An 11,571-nucleotide genomic window follows, 5' to 3' on the forward strand; every position below is an offset into this window, starting at 1 on the left:
ATTACTTATAAAAATATCTTCTAAAAAAATTGAATGCTCATGCAAATAGATGTGATTCCTTTTTATATGTACATTATTTTTACATTAAAGGATTAAAGATTAAAGCAGTATCTTCACAAACTGTTCTTCTCCCATGTAAAAATTTACTATGTAAGTGTAAATTATTAACAGTGATTTCCGAATTACATGAACTAAATGCACAGCCATTCATAGGAATGAGTATTGCAGTAAAGACATGAAATTGGCAAGGGTCATATTAGAACATATTAGATCCCTTCTGCCCCTGAAATCTTATTGTTTTATTATTTTCATAAGAAATAGACAAAGTTTTATCTACTGGAAGATCTGCAGATATGACCAAGTTATATCACATATAATCTCTTTAGAAAGAGTATTAAAGCTTTAATCGTGACCTATAAAGATTTCCTAAAATCACAGGTGAATTAGTTGCTGATATTGTGTTATTTCCATTAACTACATGTATCAGTTTCTTTGATTAACAACAGAGCTAGTTGAAACAAAAATCCTCTCAAAACCAGATTACTATCATGTATTTTAAAGCTTCCATGCATCACTGCTGCACATAAAGGAAGGCTCTGTTATCCCTACTTTCTGAATACTTTCTAGAGTATAAGCAGCTTCAATCTGCTCATTATTTTTAATTAAGTATAAATTTGCATCAATACAGAATCCATATCAAAGTAAAAACTGAACCAAAAGACCAGGGATGTTTTTCACTGTTTTCTCTTACCTGTATAAGGATCAACCCCACTCAGTGGAGCTACTGCATTTGATGCTGAACCAGGAACATAGCGACCAGCACCTGAACAGAGAAATGAGGCTTTTTAAACACCATCACTAATAAAGAGGTAATGTATAACTGTATTTAGTTACTACTTTCCAAACATTACTATTAAGAGTGCTATTTTGCACTAAAGGAATTAAAAAGAAGTCTTGAACACTTACTGAAATTTAAGTATTTAATCTAGGTATAAGCGTGAGCATGGGAACGATGGCGGCATTCGCAAGCTAAGTGACCCTCAGCTGGGAGAGATTCTGGCATGATCTCTGGTACCCACTGGTGCAAAGGCCCTCTGCACAGCAGATACCTTAACCATGACAAGCTCCAGGGAGATGGCACTGCTGCTCATACCCGACCCCTCTGTGCCTGGGGGCAGCAGTGGCCTCTCCTGTGGAAGATGGACTCTGTAGCACTGAGGCCTCAAGTGACAGAGCTGCAGGGTCTTTACATCTGCAGAAATCATAGCCTGAGCCACACAAAGCAAGGAAGGAGAAACTGCTTGAGACCACAGTAGAATAGACATGGAGAAAGTCAAGATGGGGAAGGCTGAAGACTATGGCTTTTGGCAGCAGCACAAAGGCTTCTGCTCCATCTGTAGATCTGCAACTGCAGAATAAGCACAGTACTCTAGCACTGCTGAGGACAAACACTTAACAGAGGAAGGCAAGGAGCAGTGATGGGAGGCTTCTTCCTGTAGGGTATGGAAGCACCCATCTACTGTCATGACCTGGTATCTTGGGAGGTTTGTGTCTGCTGGGGGCCAGGATCCACTATGTCACAGAGACTGTCAAGGCCTGTCTGGCCTTCAGACTATTCCCCTGCTACTCTTCCACACAGGCATCAATTATATTGCCAAGGAAGTCCTGGAGATATCTAGAGTTATTAGAGAGCTCTGGGGGCAAGGAGGAAGGGCCCAGGTGGTGTTTCTTTGATGCTGCCAGCAAAGCAGAAACATTTGAGTACAAACAGACTCATCAAATGGGTTCAGCAATTCACTGCATGGCTGGTTTTGCAGGTGGGACTTTGGCATCAGTGACTACAGGACTCTCTTTCACAAGGAAGAGCTACTGATTAGCGATGGGGAAAGTCTGACAAAGCAGGGCTGGAATGTCTCTGCAAACTGGCTTGCTAAAATAGTGAGGACTTCAAACTAGCAATGCCAGGGAGGGTTAGAAAGCCTAAAATTTAGGGTGGAAGGTAGCAATAAAAGTAATGTAGTAGGAAGAAAGGAAGAGTAAGAAAAAAAGAAAACTTATTCTATTACTATAGTCATTTCTGTGTTGGCAATGCATATGAGAGTTAAACAAAACAATGTTTAAGACCTTACTCCTCTGCTGCAGAGGACACAGTGACATGAGGCAGACCAAACAGCAGAGGGCTCTCCTCTACTCAATAGGTCTGGATGTGCTTTGAGTGGCACAGTTCACCTTATCAGACTGTCTCACACTGCCCGAAACAGAACTGCAAGAAACAGTGATATGGAAGCAAACACCGAATGCAAGTGAACATGATAAAACACACATTTTAAATCCTAGCAAGACAGATTATGAATTTTGCATTACCTGTAAGTGGATCTGCTGCAGGTACTGTACTCGATCCAGATGAAAAGCCTGGAACATAACGTCCAGCACCTAGTGAGACAGTCAAAAAAAGCAATGACTACTATACACAGCTTGATGTCACTAAAATGTCAACACTTTTCATATAGAAGCAGCTCAATAATAAAGCCAAACATCAATTATTTATTGTCTCATTGTTATTGTGGAATTATAAGAAATCTGATCCTATCCAGACAGAAGTCCCCTTATGTTGCACAAATCCTTCTTAATTATTCGAGCATCAGAAACCTGTTTTCTGGGGCATATGCATGACATATTTGGACACAGTCCAATCAAAACTATGTGTGTAAGTCCAGATCACTGCAGCTCTGTGAGTTACATGTGAACCCAAGCAGCAACTTGTATTCTGTTTTCTAGCTCATTGCAAGAAAAAGCTTTGGCTTAATTGTTTTAATGACATTTTATTCCTAACTGCACCTTTGTGAAACTAGCTGAAATAAGAGTTTATTTTGTAGATATGATAAGCAGGACGTAATTGATCAACATGGTAGAGCTTATGAGTTCTAGTTCCAATTCCTGCCTGAAAACAGGTCATTTACGTATTTCACTCAGTTTCAGTTTGTTCTTTAGCTAAATTTTTGTATTTTATTAATTGACTCAACAGCATCTGGTCAGCTTTAAGAGTAGCATGAAAAGTAGAGTTTTCCTCCACTGGAAAAAACAGACTACACTGAAAAATACAAGTAGCTTGATTAAAATTTTGTTGCAGATTTGTTCTGACAAATACTTCACAGGTTTGTCAAGTTTTCGTATTTTGCTTTTCAGATCTCTCTGTGCCTTGCCCTCATTCACTGGAGGACATGAAAGTCCTGTAGAAGTAGTGCAGGAGCTATGACACTGAAGTCTGCCTGAGCAGACAGTTAAGCTGGATTGAAAACTGGCTGAACAGCCAGGCCCAGCAGGTGGTGATCAGTGACACACATCTTGTTGGAGGCCTGTCACTGCTGGTGTACCCCAGGGTCAGTACTGTCTCTAGTCTTGTTCAACATCTTCATTAATGATCTGGAAGATGGCTGAAAGTGCACCCTCAGCAAGTTTGCCAGTGATACAAAACTGGGAGGAGTGACTGATGTAATCATTTAAGTTCACAATTTTTACCTGTAAACGGATCTGAAAATTGAGCACTTGAACTCAGTGTTTGGCCCTTAGTGTTGTCCATAACAAACTTGGCCACCTGATCCAGAAACATAGGATTTAGATCATTCTTTTGCAGGAAATTGTACGCAGTCAACCAAGGATCATCAGTGATGTTATATGGCAATTTGTAGGAAGGCCCACTTTCATTTACATCAATAGTGAAAATATAGTCATACTCCTTTAAGCAGAATAAAAATAAAAACAGATTAGAAGTTTGTCAGCACTTTTTACATACAGTTCTATCAGATGTAGACTAATAATGACCCAAGACCAAGCCTAAAACTTTTAATACTGCTACTTGCAGACTGTATCCACAACACTCTCCTAACCCAGGCTGCAAGTAAAAAATACATAAACCATACCCTGTGTTTTCCAGAATTCTGTCTCAAGAAGAGCAGGCTAGAATAACATTATCATGATATCTGTATGCAGATATAATACAAAACAACAGATGCATCAGGTAACTCTCATGGACAGCTCTGGCTGCCTGCAAAGCTATAGGGCACTCAGATATCTTAAAAGGACACTTCAAGTACTAGAAAACAAATTCCTAATGTTTTTTTAAAACCACGTAAGAGATATAATTAGTATCTCAAAGGCATTCCTTCTGTAGTCACACCACATAGAGACTTCTAAGTATAATTCAGTAAAGGAAATTTTTCACCCTGTGTCTTTAACTTCAAAAGTTACTGTAGAAAAGGTGTACAGAAAGCCCAGTACCTAATATTTTAGGTAAGCCTCGTATTACAAATAGCACGGTTTGCTTCCTTTGGAAAGGAAGTTAAAAGTAACCTTTCAAGGTATTAGCAATAAATACTAGAGAACTTGATGATTTCACTACTAATAGTTTACCTTTCTCCAAAATACTGTGTCTGTATTGGCTTGCTCGTTTTACAAAGTACTTCAAAAGTAATAAAGGAAGTAGTGCTTATTTATACTTCTACCTCTGAGTTTTAATAGATCAAAGACAAAAAAGTACCAACAAATACCCATTTCCTAAATTATAGTTTATGTAAGCAAAGATTGGATTAAGTTTTTAACAGGAAATTAAGCATTTTACTTAAAAAGGAATAAAACCAATTGAAGTTTGCATATACCTTTCCTTCAAATAAAACCTTTCCAGATGTTTGTTGTGTGGCTCCAGAAGAACCAACAACATCACCAATCTTTATCCATCTTCCTTCACTAACACTCCACTGATATGCTTCTACTTTCTCATTATCTTTAATAAGCCGTGTCTGTCCATCTCTTGTTCCTGCAGACGAAAGTGTTTAAGAGTTAGAACAAATTAAAAAATACAATTTACTTTAAGAGAGGGGAAAAAAAGTCTTAAAATAGCACTCAAATTTAAAGAAGAAAAGATAGTTCACCAACATTTAAAGTCACAGCACGGGAAGTAACTAGATACTACTTGTCGCAACAAGAACAGCAGAAATCTTGACAATTACATTTACAATTGCATTTTACAATTACGGTAGTGCTGTCTGCCACCAGGCTAAGTTGTAAAAGCAACCTTTAAGTCAAGTATTTCAAAAGTTTACCATTTTCCCAGGGAGATGACAATCAAGAAAGGTGATATTTTCCCATGTTCTAACAAGATGGGAAGCTTCATAGGATTGTAAGATTTATACCACTTGCTGATCAGAGCCAAGGGCTGAGGTCACTGGTTACTTCACCTTGGGAACAAGTATTTGTCTATTTAAGAGTAATCTTAACTACCACTGCTTCCACCATATTGTCAGTAATCTCCCAAGTACCTGGAAAATGTAAACTGAGTCAATCAAGACAAACTGTTTTTCAAGCTAAAAGCTAAAGCAGAACATTTGCATATACTTTTCTTTTAGGAAAAAAAAAATCCACATTCAGTAGTCCTTTTGCAAATTATGTAACTGTCTCATGTACTACTGGCACAGGTGGCATAACAGATCTAAAACATCTTGAACACGCTGCAACATCCTAAATTCCACCTTTTCCTAAATTATCTCATATGATAAATACATTTTAGCATTTTAGTCTACATGAAAAAAATATTAAACTAGAGTCTTGCCTCCAAAAGAATCAATGAAGGGACAGTAGAACAAAATTAAGCTGTTTTCTTCAGCAACTCTATTAAAAGTGATCAAAGTCTTAATTTTGGAAATTGTGGAAAGTTTCAATACCTCAGAATCAAGATTTGGAGGTATCTCGAACATGACAGAAGTACAACAACTTACCAGGATCCTTAAGATGGTCTCTTCCAGGAAGTTCATCAGCATTAATATCTCCTAAATCACCAGTTTTAGGGTCAATGGATGTTTGGGAAAGCTCATTTTCAAAAGCCTGAATCTCCTCAGCACTTGCTGTACGTTCCAGAGATTCTGTAAACACTCTTATAATTCCATCACTGAATGGAGAGGAAACATTCAAACGCAAATACTATTTAAAATATCAAAATGATTGCATGTCATGAGAAACCACCATCATTTTTTAACAATCCTTCCCAATTACTTTTATGAAAGGAATTTGCTTTCATGCTGAAAACACCCAGAGAAGGTATTAAGCAAGGAATCCTTATCTGCAGTATAATTTTACAATCAAGGTAGGATACACCTATCAGAAGGGTCCTTTATACAGTACATGTAAGTCCATTCTCAGTCTGCAACTCATATAATACAAAAGAATGACGTTTTGGATTAAATACAGCATGTGTATAAATTTAATCTCCACACACAATTTGATGGCTCTATTTTTAAATATATATGAAACTGGTATTCAAAGTGATGCTTGCAGTTTCATCAAGCGTTTGCAGATTTAAAACTAAAATTACACTGAGTGCAAAACCTGGATACCTTGCACCAACAACGATGTCACCATTGTCTAACACGCAGCAGCACCATACAGACTGAGCTGGGAGTCTGATTGTTTGAGCACACTCCCCTTGTTTCCAGATTCTGAGAGACCTATCCTCTCCAGTAGTTACAAAATCTGAAAGAAAAAAAACCACCAAAAACAAAACCAAAAACACTTCTAAAGCTTATTTTTAGTGTACTGTGATACTAGATGCCATTCTGCAACTGGGTATTTAAAAATTAGAACAGTACAAGAACTTTTTCTACAGTTTAATACTTCTCTCAATTGCAAGAAGAAAGCTAAAAGAAAGCCACTGCATAGTTGCCTTCTTTAAAAAAAGTGCATAAATTGCAGACTCATCAGCAAAACAGGGAATAAAGTTACGTTCAAGACAAAAGATTCCTTCCTCCTTTCAAGAGCCTAAACAAAGAACTTTTAACACTTGTGTAACTATCACTATTTTATTTTACACTATACTTGCATAGTTTCACATTTGTTTTAAATTCAGATTTTTGTAAGGCAGTTCTGCTTTTTCAGGAAGCATGCATAAAGCACTCAAAAGTCTATAAACTCTTCAATGAGGAATTTTAAGGCATATTTATGACATACACATCTACTAATATACATGCACTTTACCTGATGAACAAAAGTATAAGTGTCCCATGCACCACACCAAGGACACTGACTTGAAATTTCTTCTGTAATACTTAGTTCTAAACCTTTATCTTTGAAAACAAACGCAATTAAGCCCCACATATTGAATTCTTAACCTAAACCATTTATAATGTACTTTGAAAACTTCCTGTGGAAGTATCTAAATTTACATTATCTCAAACTGGTAAGCCACACGTTATCATTAGAGTACTCTACAACAGTGCTGAGATGCAGATGGCAACCTAGATGATAGTTTTGCCTATTGCTTCACCAAAGTTTGACTTAAGCCTTACAATTATACCTAACCCAGGATCTTTCATCTCACCTACTGCTAGAGCAATTCTGTTGGAGGTGTGATATGGACTTAATCATAATTCTTTTCAAATTATTTACATTAAAGGAAAGAAGTAAATTAAATGCTACACAAGTTCTTTAGTGGTAGCAGGTCCATAGAACTACAGAATGCCTACCCTGTCATTTGTTTTTGAAGGAATGTTAGGTAATAGTCACAAAAATAACCTTACCTTTACATTGAGGGAAGACAGAGATGCTGTATATATAATTTGTATGTCCATAATAGACCTGCAGACACTCGCCAGAGATCTGCCATCTTCGTACACTAGCATCGTTAGCACAGGAAAGGAATTCCATTTCACTGAGAATAGCTAAACCTCTCACGCAATCTTCATGTCCTTTTTAAAAGGAAGTAAAAACTTTTAATGCAGGTTTTTTTTTTTACATTAGCAGTAGCATATCATTTCTGTTTAGCTCACATCTAAATCCCAGCAACCAGTCTTCATTCAACTAAAGGAAGGAAAGCAATTCATTGTTGATTCTTCTCTGAAAAAGTTTTTTTTAAAAAGTGATGCAATTTCTGAGCATACAACTTAAACAATGTTCAGGCAGGATTTTTAAAGTCTTTCAATTTATCTATTGTTTTATGGAGTTTTTTTTACTTTTTTAAAAAAAAGCTCATGACCCTGATGAAATTACCAACTCCAGCAACATTTACCAGTGAATGTTCTTTCACATCTGCCTGCTTTCCACAGTTTAACAGTTTTGTCAGCTGAACCAGTCAACATTAATCCCTGTTCAGGTAGTATTTTCACTGCCCATATTGCAGCTGTGTGACCCTACAAAAAAACCAAACATTGTTAGACTTGTCAGAATCAAATTGAGAGGACCTATTTTATATTAATGTATAGAAACTCCATACCTGTAATGTCATCATACATCTGTCACTCAACCAGACCCTGGCTGTTGTATCCCATGATCCACTTAATAACGTGCCAAATTTCCCAGATGAAAGGCTGCAAACTGGAATGAATGAGTAAATCAGCACTGACAAGTTTCCCGCATTGCCACCAATCTTATGCCAGCAATTTAAAGTTATTTATTTAAGGAGATTTACTCGGTATTAGTAGCATTTTTAGTGTTGAGGAGTTTGGGGAAGATTTAAGTGGGACTGCAGTTGCACTGCAACCTAGAAAGGAGCTGCTTAAAAATTTCTTCACTTACAAACTTACACTACAAAATTTCACATCTTTTTGCCATTCATATTTTTAAATTCCTCTTAGTACCAGACCTCTTCTCCTCAGACTAGAATATGTTGACAAGCAGGTTAGATAACTAGTCAAGAGACAGAATTAATGCAAAGGTTTAGTTTTAAGATTACAGAGAAAGCCAAGATTTCATCAACATGTATTAATTTATGTACACAAGAAACAAGATTTCATACAAAAAAAACCGTAGCTCATCTTCTTATGGTTGGACTTCATGATTTTAAAGGTCTTTTACAATCAAATGCTTCTGTAACTCTGTGATTCTTGAAAGGCAAACTACTACTACCAAGAAACTGTGGTGACATTTAAAGATTTAGCAAGAAAATAATCTGCAAATGCTCCAGTAGCACACAAGCACAAAACTGAAGGCACATGGTGCTAGTAAGGTTTAGTAGTAAGTTTACAAAAACAGGTAAGTTCTAAACAGAGAACACTCTGTCCATCTAATTGTTCATAAAAGGACAGAATGGCCCTATGTTTCTTGCTTCTTATGACTCCACAGTGGCAACTGGACAGTATTCTACCTCTGTCACTTGTCATGTCCTACTTCTTCCCCACTTTAAAACTGATTTTACAATTCATGGTATTTTATATTTTTTAATGTTTTACATTACTGTGAAAAATGCTACAAATACTTGTTTTATAACTTGTCTAGAACACCTCATCCCTTTTTATACCTTTGGAGAAAGCATGTCACACGTTATTTTAACTACTCATCCATCCCAGGTTTCTGATAAAGTACATGAGCTATGCCACGACTCCTGTCATGATCTAACCCAGCCAGCAACTAAGAACCATGCAGCAGCTCACTAACCCTCTGCTGCCAGTGGAAAGGGGAGAAAATCAGAGGGAAAAGATAAGAAAATTCCTTGGTTGAGGTAAGAACAGTTTAAAAACTGAAATAAAATTAAATTAAAATAAAAATAAATTGTAGTAAGGACAATAAAATAGTAAACCAAAACAGGATCAAGGAAAAACAAGTGATATAACTGCTCACCACCCACCAACTCATGCACAGCCAGACTTCAAGTAGTGATCACCTCCCCCAGCTAACTCCCCCCAGCTTATATACTGAACCTGACATCTAATGGTGCAGAGTATGTCTTTGGCCAGTTTGGGCCAGCTGTCCTAGCTGTGTTTACCTGTGAGGACAGGGGCAGTATGAGAAACTGACAAAAGTCTTTGGCTTCATGTAAACATTGCTTGGCAACAAATAAAACATCACTGTTATATTATTCTCAGCACAAATCCAAACCATAGTCTCATACTAGCTGCTGCGAAAAAATTAACTTTATCCCAGGCTACTCTATAGAGAAATTAATTGTATCCTAGCTAAAAACCAGCACAACTGCTTACACAATGTCATTATTTTCTTTCTTTCTCAGAGAAAGCCAAGAGGTTTATAATACAAAAGTAAATTTTAGGTGTCATTTAGCAGTTAAGAGTATTTTCAAACTGGTCTCCACAATCATTCTTTAACACAGTTAAACACACCAAAACCTCCAAGACTTGAAATGCTTATTTTTGACACTCTGTAATTACAATAAAAACTTTGTATGCTAATATGAAAATTGCAGAATCTTTTCTTGTATAGCTCAAGAAAAGGTATACAAAGTTGGTTTTGCACATGAAATTTTTGCAGTGAGCTTTTAGTTTTTACTATGTATTTAAAGAATAAATTAATACGTGATCCACGTTCTAGGTAAAAAAAATGGGCAGTGAAAGTTTGTTTATTTAAGAAGCTGACTTTTTCTACTTCTATCAACTTTGACATAAAAATTAAGCTTAATGCATGGACAACTAAGTTGTTTCTTAAAAATGCAACTCCAGGCAAAAGGGTAATCATTCTGTAAAATGTCATGTGCTTACATACACAGTAAAAGCTCAAGCATTCATCAGTGTAAATTTGGAAGTCCTTGCAATGAACTGTCACTACACGAATTGAGATTATAAAATCCTATTTGCAGAGGCCATGATTAAATAGTTAGAGACATTAAATACCAAAGAAAACAAAGTAGAGTTTTATAACTTCAATTTAATTTCATTTCTAAGAAATCCTGTTACCTTTTAGGCAACAAACCAAAATAAAATTAGTACATACCTGTGTTCTTATGACCCTTAAGCACATAAAGGGGAGCTGGGTTGTCAACTGTGAAAATGCAAATATTATGATCATTGCCACCGGTTGCAATCAGCCCACGAGGATAGAGGTCGCTTGGAGGTATGATGCACACACAAGACACAAAATTTGAGTGGCCACTCATACAGTGCATTTCAGTAAACCCCCTGTTAAGACTAAACATATATGATAATCAGTTCAGAGTCATGACAGAAACAGTACTTATTTGAGGCACTGAATTACAACAGGTGTTTTATATTTCAACTCTTGTATTAGTAACTATGCTTGCATTGTGCAGAATAAATATGGATGACCTAGAAAGAATTGAAACCTTGAGAAAAATTATTCCCCAGCATTCCTACTCAGTAAGGAATATTCAAAGCTTTCCACTTTTTTTTTCTTTCCAATAATGGTAGGCCTGGAAGGACTGAGTTTTGGTTTTCCTTGCTCACTGGCAAACGCTACACCAAATTTGATCAGAAGTAGTTACAGTTTCCCTTTATGAAATCTTCTGCTTTCTCAACACTCAAATATGTACCCCAATACACCCTGAAGTAACAGAGCACAAAAATGAAGAAAGTGTACTGTCTACCAAACCTATTCACTGGCTCAAGCAGCACCTTGATTTCTTCATCATGATCCAGCCTCAACAGTTACAGTACTAACTGGAAAAATATACTTATCCCCACACAGTAAATGTGTGGGTTGTGGTGGTGTTTGTTTGGTTTACTTTTTTTTTTTCTTTTCTGTGTTTGTTCTGCCCTCCACACCCCCCAAAACCATAACATATCATATCACACTGTCATCCTTCATACTTTAATGCTTGGAAAGCTTGGAATATGTAGGGAA

The 11,571-nt window shown here is 36.7% G+C and overlaps 1 protein-coding gene across 1 annotated transcript in view; it reads right to left on the bottom strand.

Moving 5' to 3' along the window:
* The window catches only part of PLAA (phospholipase A2-activating protein), a 16,631-nt gene extending 5,743 nt beyond the window's left edge, over nt 1-10,888 (bottom strand). The window contains exons 1-10 of the mRNA XM_010190577.1: nt 10,705-10,888; nt 8,258-8,358; nt 8,054-8,174; nt 7,566-7,733; nt 6,387-6,522; nt 5,772-5,941; nt 4,656-4,813; nt 3,520-3,736; nt 2,365-2,433; nt 752-823 (exon numbers count right to left, since the gene is read on the bottom strand). Coding sequence (XP_010188879.1) covers nt 752-823; nt 2,365-2,433; nt 3,520-3,736; nt 4,656-4,813; nt 5,772-5,941; nt 6,387-6,522; nt 7,566-7,733; nt 8,054-8,174; nt 8,258-8,358; nt 10,705-10,876 — 1,384 coding nt within the window. The 5' untranslated portion in view covers nt 10,877-10,888. The remainder of the gene's footprint in view (nt 1-751; nt 824-2,364; nt 2,434-3,519; nt 3,737-4,655; nt 4,814-5,771; nt 5,942-6,386; nt 6,523-7,565; nt 7,734-8,053; nt 8,175-8,257; nt 8,359-10,704) is intronic.
* Nucleotides 10,889-11,571: the final 683 nt, after the last annotated feature.

This window comes from Mesitornis unicolor, unplaced genomic scaffold, assembly GCF_000695765.1.
Source record: "Mesitornis unicolor isolate BGI_N332 unplaced genomic scaffold, ASM69576v1 scaffold29728, whole genome shotgun sequence".
Taxonomy (NCBI): domain Eukaryota; kingdom Metazoa; phylum Chordata; class Aves; order Mesitornithiformes; family Mesitornithidae; genus Mesitornis; species Mesitornis unicolor.